Raw genomic sequence first — 20,416 nt, 5'->3', positions numbered from 1 at the left:
ATCGTTTCCAACTTGATAGCAAAAATTAAAATTTTAGGTTTGCATAACTGTTACCATTCTTGCTACTGTGTTTATGTTTATGGGAAAGAGAGAAATGTTGGGGATGAAGAAACAAGTGTTGTTTTTGCTAAGGGTTGCATTCTCTTGGAAGATAGGTGGTCAGAGGGCCTTGTGCCATTTTCGGTTCTATAAGTATAGTAAGACATTATATTCCATATAACCGAGTCAACTGGATAGTAAAATAAACTGAAATAAATACTTGCCAAAAAACATATTTCACGGGGTGGGGGTGAAAGCTTTCTACTTGCGTGTTTAATCAAACCTTTACAGCATGCCTGTTTCTAAATAACGGTTTCAGATCTGATGCAGAGAAGAGTCAAATCTTTATTGCATGGACAGGATTACCAGTTTTTATCATAATACATAAAATGCTTTACATATCTGGAAAGAAGATTTTAATGCTGTTGTTATATGTAGTGTTGGCCAGTTCTAGTGGATCTTCTTCACGTACTGCTGCTAGTATTTCCAGTATTTGGCTAAAACAAAGCAAAAGGGAGGCACCTTATGCAAAATCACATCGCTGTGGTTACGTTCACTGTGAACATTAGTTGTTCAAGGGTGGTTAAAGTTTACATAAATAACATTTAGGGTTCCATTTATTTTTATGTCATACAAAAACACCCAAATAACAGCATATACAAGTTTCAGATAAAATAATGTGTGATGCACGTATTCATCTATCTATTGCGGACAGGTAACTCGCATCTCAGAACATAAAAAGCTGTCTTTAATCTGGTCAGACTTCATCCACCTAGATCAGTGTTGTCTGTTGACTGGCAGTAGCTCTTCAAGGTTTGGGGGCAGTAGCTTTTCTTTCACCTGCTATGTGATCCTTTTTAACTGGAGGTGCCAGGGATTGAACTTTCGACATTTACTTGTGCCAAGTGTGTGTTCTACCAGAAAACTATAGTCCCTACCATGCTTTATCAGTAAACTGGTGGTTTTAGATTCCATGACAAACACAAGTTCTGAAATCTGCGTATTTTGACATTTGAGGCCATTTTCTTCTGTTTGGCATGGACTTTTCCAATGGGGCTTATATAATTTGTGTAGTGTTTAATTTCGGTACTGTTGCTACCTGTAGCTAAAAACCACCAGTGGCATCTAATAAGTTGTATGCAAACACGTTGCTATACAGTAGTAATATGAGGGCAAAAGGGCATTGATTTAGACAACTGAAATATAAATAGTATGTATTTCCCATCCCCCACTGTATTCTTTCTCCTTTGAGCCTTGCAAAGCAAGTGAGGAGTGAGAACCCCCCTTCTCAAAGTGGTATAGAGGATGAGGTTGCATTCTTGCTCCCTGTGGTATTATCTCACAAGTATTTCTTATACGGTAGCAATGCAGAGAGCTGCTTTTCCTTCAATAGGCACATAGGATGTACTTTGGTATGTATATCCTCTCTCTGTCCAAGATGGTTGGACAGTGTTCTCGAAGCTACGGACATGAGTTTGACCAAACTGCGGGAGGCAGTGCAAGACAGGAGTGCCTGGCGTGCTATGGTCCATGGGGTCACGAAGAGTCGGACACGACTAAACGACTAAACAACAACAACAATCCTCTCTCTGGACTGCAGAACCTCAAGAGTACCAAGTGATGACAATCAACAGGGGAGAGGGCTGTTGCCCTCATGCCCTGCTAGTAACCTCCCCAAAGGCACCTGGCTAGCTATTGCAGAAAACAGAATGCAGACAAGACTGGCTCTCAGTTTAACCCAGCAAAGCAAATCTTAGCTTGCTAATAACTGAAAAATAAGGAGTTTTGACCTGTGTGGGAAGCTCAGAGAGTACATCTAGACAGAATGGTTTGGGGCAACCCAGCCAGATGGGCAGAGTATTTTATTATTATTATTTTATTACACCTAATTATTGCTGCACCAACTCCTCTGGCTGCTGGACTAGTTTAGGATCCAGTGGCTCTGTGGTTAGTCTTGCCCCATCCCCATTTCAGGGCCTTAAATCAGTTACTGCTAACAGTAGACTTTTAACAGCCGGTGCTGTTGACGGATGAAGCATGAATTGGCAGAGGGAAATCTCTGCTACATTCCTCAGAACCAGCTGGTTGGTGGTGGTTAGAATTGTTCTGCCTGTTAGGTGTCACTCTTTATATGGCATTAAACCCCTTGGGCTCCAGCCCAGCTAAAGGTCAGTCATGATCAAGTCCCTCTGAAAGCCATGGGACATAGGTTTCTCATGAGTAATTCCACTGGTTTCAGCCAGACTTAAGTCATAACTAAATTAAGCTGAATTGGAGCCTTGAAATATATTAAATTATATACTTACATTATATGACAGGGTTCATTTCTGTCCTTCAGGCAGTGTCCTTCTTCCCACTTTTTTTTGGTTGGGAATGTGGTTTTTACATATTTTGATCCAGCGTGGGTATTTTTCACTCCACACCAGGGAGCATCTATAGTGTGATTTATGGAACAGTTTAGAATAACATACCGGTGGTTACATAATTATCAGCTTTCTGTAGCTCATAACCACCTCAGCCATTTCTTTTTGCCATCTCCCCCAATACTTTTTTTTTGGGGGGGGGGAGGAGGAATTGCTTTATTCTTAACACAGGCTATAAACCAAAGCAAAGTTGCTGTCAGATCTGTTCTTAACATGTACAAAAAACATAAGTAGTAAAATTATTCCCAGAGATAGGGTCCCACACCAATATACAGAAAGTTGCAATTGACTTTAGTAAGCAATACTTAGGACCACAGTCTTACTCTTGTGTTAAGATAATTCCAGGGGTCTTGCAAGTTGACACTGTTTAAAATGCCAAAGTCAGAATTCCTAATTTGGATGTAAGAGTTTTGTAAGGGTCCATCTACAAAGACAAATCTCCTCTCAAGCCATGGTCATTTTAGCTCCCCATGCTTAGCAGTTAGGAAGCTCACTCCTAACCCCAAGCATTTGCTGCCAAGCACCACTGAAGTCAGTTAGGAAGGGTAACTGCTATTAGGCAGGGTTTTCAGGGATATACTAAATTACTGTCAAACTCCCCATAATGCATTGCAGCTGTGTTCCCAAAGTTATGTGCAAAGCAGATACTTTAATGCCCGATATTGAGGTGATTTAAGGAAGTCGCCAAAGTTTTAGCACAAAGGTGGTCAACTTGAATGGGTGGTATTGGTCGCCCTCCCAACCGTTGGAAGCTGCAATTTGGGAAAAACCACGAGAGTGGAATCTTATGTTCTGCCAATTCATGGAGGTGAGTCGGTAACCTTGCTCTTGGCCAAGGGTGTGAATGAGAGGTAGCTGCTCCATCAGACTACAGTGCAAAAATTCACAATTTGTTCCATTTGCTATGGGGGAAAAGAATCTGGACTATAAGGGTAGAATGTATGCTCTTCCCCTTTGCAACCTGGGTTTCCTCAGGCAAAGACTGCGCCAGGGCCGGCCCACTTATGAGGCAAGGTCAGGCAACTGCCTTGGGCAGCAAGATCCACAGGGGCAGCAGATCCTGATGTAGATCTTTACCCCCTCCCCCAATTCCTGATGTAGATTTTCACTCGCCCCTTATTCCTTGGTTAGCCTCAGGTACCAAAATGTCTTGGGCCTGTCCTTGACACAGCCCTTCTAAGGAATGAGGCAAGGCCTTTTCTGCTTAGTCTGATTCTTGCCCAGAACAATATCCTTTCTTACAACTCACTCTGGTGACAATACATGGCATTTCTAGCATGCTCACTTCCCCTTATGGACTGGAGGGTACACAGCACTGATAGTGTGACCAAAAGAGCTGTTAAATACAGAATTTACATGGAATTTTCTTACTGCACTGCTAATGAATTAGGTACCTTGCTATAAAAAGAAATTACTCTTTAGGTTAGGAACTGTTTTCTTTTTTTTCTAAGCCATGCTGAGTAACCATGTACCCAGTCAATACTGTTTCCGATCTGGGATATATTTGGGTATTAATCTTAAAATGGCGCACCGAGACAGAAGATTACAAACAAAATATATCCCAGATCTGAAACGGTTTTGAAAGGGGCATATGGGTGGAAGTAAAATGTTAAATAGTATTAAATAAAACAACAACTCACCTGTTTCTAACATTAATCTTTCACTGGGAATTGACCGCACTGCTTCTAAGTTAGCTTCCGTTTTCAGGGAACTGGAAATAATATGAATATGAAAATCACTGATTTGTTGAAATTCTTTAGTCCATATAGAAGGAAGTTCTCACAAGATCCAAGGAGCAACTTGTCTGCCCAAATCCAAGATGTTGGGCACAATCACCCCAAAATTGTGTTTCCAAATTTGTTTGCATCAATGCAGCAAGCAGTTAACTGTTTACTTAAATCCTGATGGTTGCAGTGAGATGCTCAATCCAATTCTAAGCATGTTTAGTCACTCCTGCAAAATTTAGTCAGGCTTACTTTCATGTGAGTGCACACAGAATTGCTATCTCAGGCTAAGGCTGAAACTAGAATTACAAGCAGTTGTGTGAAACTTCCCTACGTTTTCCTGGCTTTAAAAACAAAACAAAACACAGAAGCAGCCTTGGGAGGAATCTTCCCCCATTCCTTCCAGAGGTTCCCCTTAATTCTTCTTACCTATTTGTCTTTTTGTTTAAAATGTCCCCCATGCACCTAGCTCACCTCTGTTGGGTGGCAGCTGTGGCTCTAGCTATGCACACAATTCCAAGCCAAGGCTAATGGGGACTGAGATTATGGCAATGTCACACAAGGATGGTTGGCACCTGCATTTATTGTCAGATTCAAGTTCAGTAGGCAGCCCATTGCAGCACTTAATATTTGAAGTGGAACTGCAAATTATATATAGCCCACCCCCCACGTTTGGCAGGCGCTTCATAGGTGGTCTGTTCTTACTGCCTACCTGGGATTGAAGTGTCTGAATTACCTGTGAGGGCACGATACATGCTGGCTGAGGTGCAGTCACCTTGATGAGCCACAAGCTGCAAAGGTGTGCTTTAAAGTATCCACCCCAAAATAAAAAGGAATCCTTTCACCTCAGCCATTAGATGTCTAAAATAACTTACCAACCATTTATTCCTATGTAGAGATCTAAGTCTATTATAGCTGCTGCCTCCTCTTTGGTGCCATCAAAAGAGTGTACCTGTAAACAAGTAATGATACACCTTTATCACCCGAAGATGCATTGAGATTTTTCTAACTTAAGTACACAAGCTTTCCCTTTTCTTGCATTCCTCCAAAGCCAGTTGATGTTTCTGAATAGCATTTGCTAGCCGTGTGCACACAAGCTCTGATAATTTTTGTCACCTAAAGTGAGCAAGTGTATGTATGGAGCCCTTAACTGATAAGAGCCAATCAATGAAGTCCATGCTACGGGGCAGAACCTTCTGTGGACTGGTCTAGAATTCAGTTAAATCAAAGATCTACTGAGTTAAATCAGTTAAATCAAAGATCTAATGAGTAGAAGGAAAGACCAGCAGCCCACTTCAAGGAGGCTGAAAGACTACCTTGCCTCTGATGCAAAAGGCACTATAGCTTAGCTGCCAGGACAGGCCCATTGCTTGAGTATGTGGTGCAGGTCATGCCCTTCATCCCCACTGCAGCTGTTTTTGAACTACTACTACCATCATCCTTAGCTAGCAGGACCAGGGGTCAGGTATGATGGAGGTTGTAGTCCAAAAACTGCTGCAGACCCTGGTTTGGGAAACCCTGCTCTATTTCACAACTATGTCACACAACCGCCATTACTCCATCCTGAGATAATGTGAATGCACTGTTCATTTCAAAGGCTGCAAGACTATGCCCACTTATTTAGGAATAAGCCCAGCTGAACTACATCTGTATAGGTCATTTGGCACACTATGCAGAGGCAAACCTGGCTATCACACAGTGTATACTCAACAGGAAGTGGCCTTCCCTGTTCAATGTGTCCGTGGGAAAAAGGTGACAATCACATTCACAAGTTTAAAAAAGGATGTGGATTTCAGAGTAATGAAGTAGAACTAGTCATCTGGTCCACAAAACGAGTCTACCTGTAAATTTCAGACTAGACTCCTCCCTTAAAGTGCTTGAGGGCAACTAGAAAGCATTGCATGTTTTAGTTTTCAGCTACTTTGAAACACATGAAAAGTATAAAATAAAAGAAACGCAACTGAACATCGGGCACTTACCACTCCTCCCACACACCTCTCTCTGTTTCGCCTCATTATATCTGTGTGAAAGGGGAATATTTTAAATTAAAAAGCCCAGAGATTTCTTCATTCAACTTTTACATTTAAAATTTTATTATTATTATTTTGCAAAAACCCACCTACAAATTCTGGATGTGAATTCCTACAGTGCAGAAACATCGGTAATTTTGTTTGCTCAGATAAATCGAATTGTTTTTCAAAATACCTGAAAAGAAATAAACAGAAATATCCCTACATTTAATGAAATCTCAGCTATAGATTATCTAAATGGTTCAAGGCGTTAGAAAGAATGGGATTATCATTACTATTATTATTTAGGTGTAGACATAATCCTGCCAGAAGGAAACACTTTTAAGTCCCACTTAGTTTTATGGGAAAGTTTTGCATGTGCTTAACTTTAATCTCAATAGGATTTGAAAGTGTTTCATACTGGCCACATCATGCCAGGTTTTGTGTGATTTCTCCGATGCCGGCTGTGTGCCAGGCGGTGGGAAGAAGCGTAGGAACGATGCGTTCCTCCTCTTCTCCCCGCTGCCTGGCACACAGCTGCTTGCCTTGGCAGCCGCCACCTGGCTCCGCTTCTCCCCCCCCCCCACCTGGCACACAGCTGCTTGCCTTGGCAGCCGCCGCTGAGAGCCAGGTGGCGGCTGCCGAGGCAAGCAGCTGTGTGCCAGGCAGCGGGGAGAAGAGGAGGAACACATCGTTCCTCCGCTTCTCTCAGTCGCCTGGCACACAGGCAGTATCGGACGGGGCTTCGGAGAGGCGCAGCGCCTCTCTGAATCTCCGGCCGATGCCAGCTCTGTACGAAGCGGCGGGGGGAGAAGTGGAGGAACGGATCCGTTCCTCCGCTTCTTCCCCCGCTAGTTCCCCTTTGTGTTCCGCTGGTCTCTGCCGGTTGCCCCTCACTGCTCGCGGCAACCGGCAGAGACCAGCAGAACACAAAGGGGAACCAGCTGTAGCGGGGAAAGAAGGCAAAGGAAGATCAGCTGACAGGCGCTGACAGCTGATCTTCCTTTGCCTTCTTCCCCCGCTACAGCTGATTCCCCTTTCGCTAGAGGAATAGGTTTTGTGGTCGGAGGTTGACTCGCCGCCACTTCGCCGCAAGACGAAGCGGCGGCCATAGAAAACCTCGTCTCACGAGGCAACCTCTGATCGCAAAACCCATCCATCTAGCGAAAAATTCGTCTAGCAGGGCATTCGTATAGCGAGGCATCACTGTATATTCATCAGACATGCACATTCACCCCAAATACAGCACAAGCACCCAACATATATGAAGTCACAGAGCATTCTCCCAGGCTCACACATACATACATGCACTCACACTCTTCCCCACAAACTCACCTGGAGACGGAAAGGGTGAGGGTGTCTAGCAATGTGATGTTTAGTGCTAAGATCGGGAGACAAAAGATCCCCCTCCCTGCTCTTTGGAGAGCATCTCAAGAGGGATCTTTTCTCTCCCGATCTTAGTGTCAAGTACCACAGTGCTAAAACCAGCAGGTTCTTCCAAGAGAAGAAGGCAGAGTTTCTCTCACCACCTCTGCCCATACCGGCTAGGGCTGTGCATTTATAGTGGCTTTCCATGCAGTGGGGTGATCTGTAAAGTGGCTTCCTAACGTTATAGCCACAACACATACGTTTTCAGTGGCTGATAAATCATTAAGGCCAGAAGACTTATAAAGAAGTGTGGGGCTGGGGGAATTGGGGGGGGGCATGCCTGCTTTAGAACAGCAGCAAAATTATGTTTCAAAGCCATTAGACCAGGATACAACCTAAGCAAGAAATGGTAAAAAGCCAGGACTTGTATGGATGTTTCCAAGAAAAGCAATGCTGTTAAAATACAGTCGTACATCGAAGTTGAACGGAATACGTTCCAGAAGTCCGTTAGACTTCCAAAACGTTTGGAAACCAAGGTGCACAACCTGCATCGGACGTTCGGGTTCCAAAGAATGTCTGCAAACTGGAACACTCACTTCTGGGTTTGCGGCACTAGGGAGCCAAAAAGTTCGGCTCGCAAGGTGTTCGACTTCTGAGGTACGGCTGTACAACCTTACAACAGGAGGTTGTGTTTGCATCGTGTGATGTGCAAGTGCCAGACCGAACATTACACAATCAGAGTTTACCTTTGAATTGTGAAAGAATCTTAGCTAACCAACTGTGCTGCCATGATTGATGCTGGGTCTCCCCCTATGCAGAAGAGCATAAATATCACACAGATGACTGTCGGTTGTCAGCACTGTCTTATGAGCTGCCATCAAAAAAGCAGTGGCAGCAAATACTTGGGATTGTCAGAAACATTTGTGGAACAATTTAGGAAGGACAGCGAAATCATGGAAGGGACCCCAAGGGTCATCTAGTCCAACCCCCTGCAATGCAGGAAATGGAAGCCTCCATGTTCAAATGCAGTTATGCATCTTGGTAACCAGATTCTGGGGGCAATTAAGAGATGGCTACCACACCTCTGCCCTGCTTGTGGACACCCAGAGGCATCTGTTTGGCCGTTGGAATGCTAGATTCAACGTTCTAATCCTGCCAGCCAAACCTCACGTTCTTAAGCTTATTACAATATTGCATAAACCAGAGACTGGGAACCTGAGCCCTCCCAAGCTGTTTCTGCATTACAGATCCCATCATCTTTGACCATGATTAGCCATACTGGCTGAGGCTGATGGGTGTCGGAGTCCAGCAGCAACTTATGGATCACAGCTTCTCCTATCCCTACAATGCACAATAAAAACAACTAGCTTTTATTGGCATAAGTGTTGTTTCATGTTAAATTCCTTGGCTTTTGCGCTTGGTTCATTCCCTTTGCATTTCACTTCAGTGTTTTACTGCGGTCAAACTGTTCCCAAGATTAACATTACAGCAACCAGCGCCTTGTGCACTCAGTAGCTATAGCATCCAGTGGCCCCTCCACCCAGTGAGATACCAAAAAATAGGAATAGGATGCTGCTGTTCAATTTAACTCAGCACTGCAACTTCCCATCCTCTGGTTATCTGGCATGCACAACTTCTACTTGAGGGCTGGTGTTCTGGGCCCTGCCATCATGCTTTATGATGATTTGTGCATATATGGATTGCAAAAACACCACCCATGGAATCAAAGCACTGGCCAGCTACTGCAAGTTCCAATGAATGATGTGGTGGAAGCAATGGGATGGTTCAGCTAGGTGAAGAGGCAGTCAGGGGTCTGGTGTGACCTGTAGGCTATTTAGGGAAGAACAGGGAAGTGGTGACTGTTTCTCCTTGGTTATTACATCCCTTTGGGGTGGGGGGAGGAAGAGCAACTGTTCCTTGGCTTCCAGTGACTGTCACTGGGAGAAAATCCTTGATAACAAAAACAACACTGTTAAAAAGTATGAAGGGTGCAGTTTCTCTTATGCGTTAAGTAAATCTCTCTTACTTGAGTTGAGTGTCCTTAGTGCAGAATTCTAATCTGTCAAAATCTGGAAGAGAGCATTGACAAACAATTAACTGGCCTTTGAATTGCCAGGAAGGAAACATCACTGCCAAGCCACTTGGTTGCTACTTACCCAAGCCACACTCTCCAATAGCTATGACCTTCCCTTTATTGTTCTCAGCTAGACCTTGTAGCTCTGCTAAGTACTGCTCAGGGTTGCTCTGTTCAAACTCTCCGCAGCGGGTGGGGTGGCAGCCAACAGTACTATAAAACATGTCTGAAAACAAACGACATGAACGTATTGATTATTACTGCTAGAAATATAGATTTGGAAGACAACGTGAAATTCTGTACAACATCAGTACAAAGCTTTGTATAACTCAATTTTTAAATTAATTTATTCACTTTTGAATCAGGTAGTTCCTGTGGTCATAAAACCAGCCTTGGAATGGCACAGTGTCACTTGAGACACACAGCATAGCAGTTAAGATTGTGAGCAGGTGGTTACATACGCTCTGCAAAGACCACAAAGCAAGTGATCACCTGACTCATCATCTCCCCTTCTGTGTGTGACTCTATGCACTTGACAAGACATCGGCCCTAGCAGCAGTGAGTTGGGTCGACACAGCCAACCGCCCCAAAGGAATGGTGTGTGAGAAGCATTCCTTTCCTCCTGCTCATAATTCTTTGGACTGAACTGGTGCATATTGGTTTTGGTCATTTTAAATGTTAACTACAGGATAATTAAAGCATTCGACTGAAAGCTATATAACATAAGGAGACAAATACCATTTGTCTGTGCCAGCTGAAGTGCATCTTTGCTATCTTGCAAACTTCCACCTGTAATCATGAACTGGAATAAAAGAAAGAAAGAAAGTTTACTTAAGTGCTAGTTTCTAAATGTTAGGTTTAATTCATATCTTGAAAAACACAGATATTAAAAGTCAACAGAAACAACTGAAATTTAACACAACACACATTACCCAGAATATTTGAAGAACAAATGTACCTTTTTAACACCAGTTTTGACGGCTCTAGCCACGACATCCAAGAAGTCATCTGCAAAAAGACAGAACTGAAATCCTTAATTTCAAACATCACTATGGCCCAGTCTATTTCTGGAACCTTTAACAGCTTCAGGTATGCATTTCCTTTCCTTTTCCTGCAACTTCACAGCAGTAATGTTCAATCAAACTGTGCTATCTCCATTAAGCAGCATAGATATCCTTATTGACTAGGAAGGACTATAGCTCAGATTCTTTGAAGATCATTGAAAGTAATTTCCTCCACAAACAGTACCACACTCAAGTGATTTGAGGATTGTGATTCATCAAGTTTTCCTTGATAAATATTTCCCTTGGGAACATATTAAACAGAATATGTATTAACAGAATTGTGGTGTTACAGCACAATCCTATGCATGCATGCTTAGAAGAGAGTCCCATTGTGTTAACTGAGGCTTACTCCCAGCTAAGAGTGTTAAGGATTGTGGCTTTACAGTGCAATTCTACACATGTCTACTTAGAAGCCATGCTGAACTGAATAGGACTTCCTCCCAAGTAAGATATGCAAAAGATTGTAGCCTTCAGTTAAATATTCAATTATTACTCAGAGCAGACCCATTTCAATTAATCAATTATTCATGTTCAATAATTTTAATGGGTGTACTCTTGAGTAAAACTGCATTGAATTACCACCCTAGTGGGTTTTTTCTCTCAAAATGGATGTGTGGGAGACAAGAGCAGGCTGAAGTTAAATTTTAATAACTGCTAATAATAATAAAATCACTCTCTGGGAATGGGGGGGACCCCAAAAAGTGTAACCTGAAAGAAAATGTCCCTTGCAGATGCATACCGTGCATATTGGGATGTGAGGACCATAGAACGAGCTATTAAAGAAACAGACAGAATATTTACCTTCATGCTTTTGAGTACCTCTGTATATGCCTTTGAACATAGGATCAGTTAAGTTAACACCGATATCTAGAGAGAAAAAGAAAATAAATTAGTATTGTCTATGTTGCCTGGGGATGGTGGGAGTTGGAGTTGGAGTCCATGATCATCTGGAAGGCTCCTCACCAGCAGTTTCAAGATGTCCGAAGATCTGATGGGCCCCCGACATGTGATGAAACTATGAATCTATGCTTTAGGATATATACAGTGAGAAGAAATCCAAACCGCAAATCGTTACTATCTGTTGATTCCTGTTTCTGAAGCAAGGTAATCTTTCTCACTGGTTGCTGTTAAGAGGCCGGAGTCTGTACTAGGACAGGATCCCTTTAAAAAGCCTGCAAAACCTTTCTTTTGGAACGAAGGCTGTCTTGCACATGCCTGTAATGTTTTATTCTGAATTGTTTAATTTGATGTTTTAATGTGTTGTAAGCCCCTCTGAGGTTTTTCTCAAACCGGTATAGAAATAAAATGAAAATATTAATACTGATAATAAAACATTGGCATGCATATCACGTGACAGCTTGTATAATCTGCAGTGGTTCATTCATGCAAACACCAAGGCCAGAACTTTCAGGCCACCTCATGCGCAATGTTCTTTCAGTGGGGTCAATGCACAGAATGCACCTGCCAAATCATAAAATGACAGGAGAGTCAAATGTGTGCATGCATCCACTAACCCCAAAAGGAATCCACTAAATCCATATTGTCATCTGGCTGCAGGGGAATCACTGCGGGATGTGAGGGAAAGGGTTGGAACTGTCCCCTGTGTCCATTTGTAGCCAAATACCGCAAACAGATTAGATCTCTGCAGAAATCTGACTGCTTGCAGCAAAAACAATCGGTCTCTTATGTGCTTTTGTGCGCGCGAGGGAGAGATACCGGTACAAGCAAAGCAGAGGAGGAGCTACCCCGTTAGGGCTCCGACTTTGCGCGCCCGGGTACCCAGAAGCAAGCCGCATATAATACAGTACAAACAAGTAATGAATGGATGAAATCGACAGGCCTTGCTTCTGGGTAAGCATGCGCAGAACCGGAACTGTGACCTGGGGGCTTGCTCCCGAGCCAACGCACACAGGATCGCCCTGCGCGCACCTGCAACCCCGGGCAGGTTCCCCTTATGGGAGCAAGGCTGCGATCCCGAACCTCGCATCTACACGGGAGCAAGCTCCACTGACAATGACGGGGTTTGCCCCGGAGTAAGCGCGCCTGGGATGGTGCCCGGGGGGGGGGGCTGGTTCCGCACCACCCCCCACCTCAAAGGGCTACCCCCTGATCGACTAGGCCAGGCGCCCTCTTAGCCGACGCAAAGGAACACCCCCCAGTTGCCCAGGCAACCGTCCTCACCAATGAACTTGAAGCGGCTCATGACGACGACGACTGAGGCCCGCACGTCTTTCTCTCTCTCTCTCCTCCCATAGAATGCAGAAGCGCTGCCGTCACTTCCGGTTTCCCTTTGAGCGCTACCCGTATGCTGGGTAGGCGCGTAAGGCAGCCGAATGGACCATAGAGGAGGGTTCCGCTCTATACGCCACTGTTAGAAATATATCTCTATGGTCCCCTCGCTCTATCTCCTTTGGCATCTTCTGTATTATTATCTATCGCATTTACATTATACTGAACATTATATATAATGCAGCGTTATATCATTGTTAATTTTCAAATATGATTTATGCTGCATTTGTGGTGTTCCATTATCTCCTAGCATGTTCTCGTTAATTTAATGTTGGTAAGCCACTTCGGGGATTCGCGCGGAAAAGCGGCATGGAAATGTAATAAAGCAAAAATCAACAACCTTAAATATTGATTAATGTAATTGAATAATTCGTCGCATTTGATGCTTCCAGTGCACATAGTTTCCCTCCACCACCCTGCTGCCCCCGTTTTATCCTGGGTGGTGGACAGCAGGGGACTGGCCCCAAGGTCACCCAGCTTGCTCATGGCGATATAAATTACAACGGTGACATTTTCTAATCCACATTTTCTAATTCACACCTTCAAAAGCCTCCAGGGCAGCACCGGCTTTTTGCCTATTGGCCTATGCGTTTGTCTTGATTCCTTATCTCTATCTGCCTTTGGCCAATTGGCCTGTGCGTTTCTCCAGTTTCATTACCTCTGATCTGCTTTTTGCCAATTAACCTGTGCGTTTCTCTAAATTCCTTATCTCTCTCTGCCTCTTCTCCCTACTCTACCCTTTCTTCCTATCTCTATATTCTTCTTACCTATCTCTATATTCCCCTCCCTCCGCATTTCTACGGCGGCCCGGATAAGCCGCTTCCTCTGACGTCACCCTCCCATGATCCCTTGCGGCGAGTCCTCCTTTTGCAAGGTGAAGAAGCTTGCGACCCAGCCAAGATGGCGGCGTTCCTGACCCACCAGCAGAAAGTGCTGCGTCTCTACAAGCGGGCGCTGCGGCACCTCGAGTCCTGGTGCATCTTCCGGTGAGAGACGGGGGGGGGGTGCTCCCGGGACCCTCCCCTCTCTTTTGCTGCTGTCTCCCGTTACCCGCGGGGGTCAGAGGGAGAAGGAGGGCCTCGGTCCTCCTCCGTGACTGGGCCTCGTTCAGACCTCCTCCGCTTATTCCGCCTCTTTCCTGCCTTTCGTCTGGGGGGAATGGGGGGGGGGGGGGCGGAGACGGGCAGCTTCTCTCGTGATTGCTTCTGTGTCTCTTCTGTGTCTCTTCCTCACGGCCCTCCCATTTCACTAGGACAACAACAACCCTGCGAGGCAGGACCGGGAAAAGGGAGTCCCGTTGAATTAAAAAAAAAGGGAGAGAGAAAAAAGGGGGGGAGCATAGTGCTGTAAGTTTGATCTGCTTAATCTAAAACTAAGCAGACCCACTGACTGTGTTCCTCAAACTTTTTTCTCAGGACCATTCTTTCATAATAAATTTCCCACGCCACACCAGATTTTTGATTCATGAAAAATGCCTTGGGAAATGTTGAATATTGTTTTTATATAGTGGACGGATGAAGAATTGGAAGTTCTTTACTCTCCGTTTTTTGTATTTTTCATCTAGTCCAACCTTTCTGTTTTTTATTGTATCTATATGAAAGTCTTGGTTTGGTAAAAAAAGGAAAAAAATATCAAGTTTTGTATTTTTTCCTTATAAACCTTAATAAAATTTATTTTTAGGCTTAGAGATGGTGATTGGTCCAAGGTCATTGTGAGCTTCATAGCTAATAGGAATTTTGACCCAGAGGCTGACTAGCTGTAGTCCAGTGCTCCAACGTTCTAATTATACTTTTTACTATTGTGTTTCACATAGAAACATGATGCATTTGCCAACATCCCTTGTATGTCAAGCTTTCTGACATGGCAAAATTTTACCTTTTAATATTTCTGGTACTAATATTCCCCCATCACCTTCTCTTTCTTTTCTCCTCACCCATTTTGTGATTTTTCTGCTATTTGTTGATGTTTGCTAGTCGGTGGGCTGAGGGGATCAGGTGAAGTTTGAGCAGTTCCCTGAAATCATTTTAACAAGGGTTAAGATGAGCTCACAGGTCTTCTTGTCCTGCTTCTGATGGTCTTTGCTCCCATGTTGATTATTGTTTACCCCTTGCTGTGCTTCCTGACCACCTATTCCTCAGGAGTACCTATGCTTTTAAAATAAAGGGCTGAGCAGTGAGGTGACCAGGTTGCAGATACCGTATTGTTCAAGAAGTTGAAAAATAAAGCAGACTGGAAAGAGCTGCAAATGAATCGCTCCAGACTGGGCGAATGGGCAACAAAATGACAAATGAGGTTGAAAGTAAGTTTCAAGCGCTATATATGGGGATAAATCAATCAATCATATCTTCACATGTAGACAAACTAGGAAATTAGATCTTGGGATAGTGTGTGTAGCTCAGTGAAAATGACAAGCTGCTTGTGCGGCACCTTTGTAAAAGGACCAGTTCTATTCTAAGGATTGTTAGGAAGGATTAAAAATAAAACTGCCAAAATCGTAAAGCTGTCATTCAAATCTATGCTGTGAACACACTTGTACAGTATGCAGTTCTGCTCTGTAACTCAAAATTGATATTGTAGTACTGAAAAAGGTGTCAAAGGGGACAACCAGAATAATATGGGGCTAAATTCCCTTCTATACAGGGAATATTTACAGGTGAAACACGGAAAATTAGAATATTGTCATAAAGTGCATTTAATTCAGTAATGCAACTTATTATTTTTTATTTTTCTTTTAATTTTTTACAAATGCTTTCTTTTGGAAATTCCACAGTAATAAAACAAATAGTTACAATAATACAAAAATAAACATCGCTATTACATTTCATTAATTACATTCCATTTATAATTGACCCGCCTATCGACAAATAATTACAATTACAACAAATAAAGGCTTGACATATCTTGCTTTGCATGTCATGCATCTATCTCATATCTTGGTTTCACCATTTAAGTTGCGTTATTGAAATGAATGCACTTTTCGATGATATTCTAATTTTCTGAGTTTCACCTGCAGGTCTTCAGGAGTGTCTAGCACTCTCAGTTGTGCTTAAAATGTGATCCACGGCTATAAATCCCCTCACAGCCATGCACAGCTATATTTAAGAGCCAAAATAACAACCAAATAGTTAATCAGCTAGGTAGAATCTTAGATAATGTTTAGGGCTTTATGCCTAAAATTCTAATTTTGTGAAACATTATCCGCACACTAGATCCCTCTAGTGGCCATTCCATAGAAATGGTTCTATTATAACAGTCTTAATTAGAATTCTTATCTAGTGTACTGTATTAGGAAAATTGGGTAAGCGGTTGTGGATTTTACAGGGTGTCCTATGAACATGGTGCCCCATGATATTTTATCCATGGAGTAATCTGTGTGTAGCTATCTGACAGCGTGTTAACTCTAAGCAATTGCAGAATGGTACAAACAGGGCTACTTCTGTCACCGCAGCAGTTGCATACCTTTGCAGTTTACATTATAAAATGCATTAGAAATAACAGTTGTTAAAATGGTGATAAAATAATAAAACTGACATTAAAAGATAGCAACATCACCAGAGAAAGCTATTGTTAAAACTGTGCCATAAAATTACCGAAATGCAGACTGGATTTTTTTTAATGGTTCATAAAAAATAATAACCATGGTTAGCTCTAAAAAGGGGAAAGGGATTTGTGTTTGAGAAGGGAAAAGGAGCAGAGGACCCCTGTCTAGTAACTCTGATTGGGAGATCAGGCAGCATGATATCTTCATTGGCCTATATCCGCGACCTGTAATTTCATGATGGTTATCTTTTTCTTTTTCCTTGCATTCTCAGGGACAGGTATCGATTCTTCGCTTGCCTGCTGAGAGCACGGTTTGATGAACATAAGGATGAAAAAGATATGGTGAAAGCAACTAAGTTGTTGATGGCTGCTGAAGAAGAATTTTGGGAAAACAAACACCCTGAGCCTTACCTCTTTCCTGATTCTCCAGGAGGCACATGCTATGAGAGATACGGCTGCTACCAGGTCAGTACATTACAAGGCAACTTGTGACTAACCACCATAATGCGTTGCAAACACCACTGTGCACAGGCTTGGGATAGTTATCATAGTTTCAGCAGAGAGCATTGATTAGTACAAGAAGTATGCTAAATTGGTAGTGGTGGTGGGGGCAACCTTTTGAGCAGTCAGAAGGGAAAAAGAAAGGGTTGATGTGTTTTCTTCTCCCAAAGAAAATGAAATGGTTAAGTTCAAGGAGTATACTTCAGACATGGGAAAATTTGAGAAAAGTATCAGGTCTTGGGCATAACAAGGAGTCATGGAGAGGTAAGGTAAAGGTAAAGGGATCCCTGACCATTAGGTCCAGTCGCGAACGACTCTGGGGTTGCTGCGCTCATCTCGCTTTATTGGCCGAGGGAGCCAGCATACAGCTTCCAGGTCATGTGGCCAGCATGACTAAGCCACTTCTGGCGAACCAGAGCAGCACACGGAAACACCGTTTATCTTCCTGCCAGTATCTACTTGCACTTTGATGTGCTTTCGAACTGCTAGGTTGGCAGGAGCAGGGACCAAGCAACAGGAGCTCACCCTGTCGCGGGGATTCGAACCGCCGACCTTCTGATAGGCAAGCCCTAGGCTCTGTGGTTTAGAGCACAGCGCCACCTGCGTCCCTCATAGAGAGACCAAATTTCTGCTAGAACATAAGTTTTCTTCCAATAAAGTATTAGCAAAAGGGGGAAGCTGTGTGCCTCCTAAAAGCAAGAAGATTGAGGCACTGAGCAACGCTGCCTTTGCCATTATACAAATACCTGCTGCATTGATCCTGCTGTCACTCTCATCCATGCTGAAGATGTTGGGGGATTAGATGTGCATCCTTTAAATAGCTCACATCTGCTTCAGAAGCAGCAGAAGAATTATATTATCCAAAAGTTCCATCCTTTTAATGGGTGCAAGTGATTTGCAGGTCACTGGAACCCTACGTATCAGGAAGATAGTGCATGCCCAAATGGACCCTAGCAACCAACCATTCATTTGGAAAATGAGGTAGTTCTGCCCATACCTCTGCCAAATGTGTTTGATGGCGAAATTTCTTTTCTAGTAGCTGCTCAGTATGCTGCCATAGGAGCCCATGAGGAAATGTATATTTTTCATTGGGTATGTCTTGTAGTCAGATGTAGACCTGTCCTGTGTCTTACCAGCCATGCTGCTCGCTCCAACATGGAGATGGTGGGGATTGAACAGGGACCTTTTGCATACAAAGCAAGCTCTTGCACTGAGCTCTGGCAAGCTATGGCCTCTTCCCTCTTCGTTTAGGCTCATTGTGAGTCTTTTGGGAGGTGGATGGATGATATTTATTCTATTGGCTCTCTTGATTATAGTCCAGTATTTTATTGTAGGATCTTCAGACTGAAGAGTAGTTGCATGGCACAAGTTGACTCTTTCTTTCTTCTCAATTTGGTTTAAACTGCACATTGCAGCAATTCAAGCCTAAAAATTGCTAGATCTTTATTAAACTAGCCTACTGGGTCTTAAACTAGCCTCCTAAACAAAGGAACACATTGAAGCCTTACAGGAAAAACATTGTGCCTTCAAAGAGACAAGCAATCTTTGCCTACTTTGTTATTGCATTATTTCAAGTTATGGTCTCGTTTCCAATGTGACAGGCACCTGAATGGTTCCTAGATTTATGGCACCCTTCAGAGAAGGCCATGTATCCTGACTACTTTGCCAAGAGAGAACAGTGGAAGAAGCTGAGATTGGAAAGCTGGGAGAAAGAGGTTGGTCTTGCTTCTTCTCTACTACATGTACTGCAGTGTAGATTTCTGTGTGTTGAAAGACAAAAGAAATGGCCGTCACATATATTTAGACATTCTGATTGTTTCCTAACAACCTGTCTTCAAATGTCATCATTACCATGAGGCCTAGATACCTAATCATCATCATCTTTGAAAGCTCATTCTCACTTTGCAAATGCACAGCACTGTATTTCAGTGGCATGTTGCCTCCCCTGAACTAAGTAGCTAATTTGGATAGCTTCTTCTCTCCCCGGTCAGGATATCAGTTAGTACTTCCATCTTATCTTGGCATGATTTCTGATACATGTTTAGTCAAGCAGGACACAAGCATGCATTGCTATAGTCTGTGGAAATGTATGGGCACAAAGCTTGAAGTGGAAACGCTTGGAGATGCACTCTTGGTGGCTACTGATTTGGTTTCACTCTCTAGGTTCAGCAGCTTCGGGAAGAAACCCCAGCAGATGGGCCCAAGACGGAAGCCCTGCCTCCAGCACGGAAGGAGGGACACCTGCCTCCCCTGTGGTGGGGGTATGTCACTAGGCCACGGTCGCATCCAATCTAAAAATATCGCCTTTCCATGTGCAAAAACACTTCTCCAATAGATTAAGCCCTACCAGTAAAAAGAATGTCTGCATGCATTACTGTGGTACATGCACCCAATAAAATAAAGTTCAGTGTCAATCAGTGGCGTTTGTGTAAACATCCAAGTGTGGACTATGCTAGCACCTCATCTGCCTGAGTATGTTGTTTTAGTATGTCAGTATAGCAGGGAGAAGAGAAGCTCTTTAATTATGGAACCCCCTACCAGGAACTGTTTCTAGTGTGTTACTCTTATGCTGCTTCCAGAAGTTGAGCAGATTAACGCTTGGGCAAGTTTGAATCACATAGTTGGCATGACAACCCATCGCACAAAGAGTTTCTTCCAAAGTAGGGACACCCTCTGCTTAAAACCGCTGCCCCATGGCCCAGCAATGTATTCTTGGGAGGCCTTATCCAGATATTGGTGGGGAGCGACAAGCGTGTTGGCACTCTGCCCTTCAGCAGTCTGGTTCTCTGTATAGGTTGGGAATTGCCTTATGGGAGAAGCTGTGTGGATATGAACTGCAACAGACCTGGGCCATGGACTGCCACTCAAGATTATTATTGCGCTAAAGAAGCGGTGGTGATCCTTTGTCTTTCCAGAGGGTGTTGTGGCAGCCATCAGCCTTAGCTGCTATGGCAAATGATAATGGAAGCTGTAGAACCACATCATCTGCAGTTTCCAGAACAAACAGCCTCTACATACCAAGCCCCGGTCACCTCCAGAATTCACTCTGTTTTTACATAATCCAATAGCCATTTCACGCTAAACTTAAGAGGAGAAAGCTTTCAATGTATGCAGCCCTTGTTGAAGGTAAGCTTATTGTAATAGGGTTGTATCCAACAAAGTGATCCTATTAGCACAATGATTTCCTACAATCAGGTGGGGAAGGTAGGCAAGGGGTGAAAGAGGGTGACTTGATGTGGAAGCCTAAGTTCTTGTACTGGGGGCTTCATTTGCTACAGCCCATATTTTCTTCAATCATCAAGCTGTGCAATTGGACCCTCTTTACAACCAAGTATAGTGAAATGCAGCTATGTTATACCATCCACTTTGTACTGGGAAGGCAGGG

The 20,416-nt window shown here is 43.4% G+C and overlaps 2 protein-coding genes across 5 annotated transcripts; one reads left to right on the top strand and one right to left on the bottom strand.

Moving 5' to 3' along the window:
* Window positions 1–370: 370 nt before the first annotated feature.
* TATDN1 (TatD DNase domain containing 1) lies at window positions 371–13,014 on the bottom strand. Of its 2 annotated transcripts, none has more exons than XM_035124955.2 (12): window positions 12,883–13,014; window positions 11,503–11,568; window positions 10,596–10,645; window positions 10,376–10,439; window positions 9,720–9,863; window positions 9,590–9,632; window positions 6,306–6,391; window positions 6,166–6,206; window positions 5,062–5,138; window positions 4,103–4,173; window positions 2,346–2,472; window positions 371–536 (listed from the first exon to the last, which is right to left on the bottom strand). In XM_035124955.2, exons 1-12 carry the CDS (start codon window positions 12,902–12,904, stop codon window positions 434–436), a joined length of 894 nt encoding a protein of 297 aa, XP_034980846.1. In that variant the 5' UTR covers window positions 12,905–13,014; the 3' UTR covers window positions 371–433. The 2 variants fall into 2 exon arrangements, with proteins under 2 accessions (XP_034980846.1, XP_034980844.1); XM_035124953.2 differs by lacking the exon at window positions 12,883–13,014 and adding an exon at window positions 11,665–12,872.
* An 805-nt stretch (window positions 13,015–13,819) lies between these two features.
* On the top strand, window positions 13,820–19,448 carry NDUFB9 (NADH:ubiquinone oxidoreductase subunit B9). Of its 3 annotated transcripts, none has more exons than XM_035124958.1 (5): window positions 13,849–13,976; window positions 15,154–15,289; window positions 16,803–16,995; window positions 18,633–18,746; window positions 19,195–19,448. In XM_035124958.1, the coding sequence occupies exons 3-5, from the start codon at window positions 16,870–16,872 to the stop codon at window positions 19,324–19,326; spliced, it is 372 nt and encodes a 123-aa protein (XP_034980849.1). In that variant the 5' UTR covers window positions 13,849–13,976; window positions 15,154–15,289; window positions 16,803–16,869; the 3' UTR covers window positions 19,327–19,448. The 3 variants fall into 3 exon arrangements, with proteins under 3 accessions (XP_034980847.1, XP_034980849.1, XP_034980850.1); XM_035124959.2 differs by having other exon boundaries at window positions 13,867–13,976; window positions 15,129–15,289; XM_035124956.2 differs by lacking the exon at window positions 15,154–15,289 and having other exon boundaries at window positions 13,820–13,976.
* Window positions 19,449–20,416: the final 968 nt, after the last annotated feature.

The sequence above is a fragment of the Zootoca vivipara genome, chromosome 8 (assembly GCF_963506605.1).
Source record: "Zootoca vivipara chromosome 8, rZooViv1.1, whole genome shotgun sequence".
NCBI classification, from domain to species: Eukaryota; Metazoa; Chordata; class Lepidosauria; order Squamata; family Lacertidae; genus Zootoca; species Zootoca vivipara.
The sequence above is the reverse complement of the archived record's forward strand: the minus strand, read 5'-3'. Positions and strand labels throughout refer to the sequence as shown.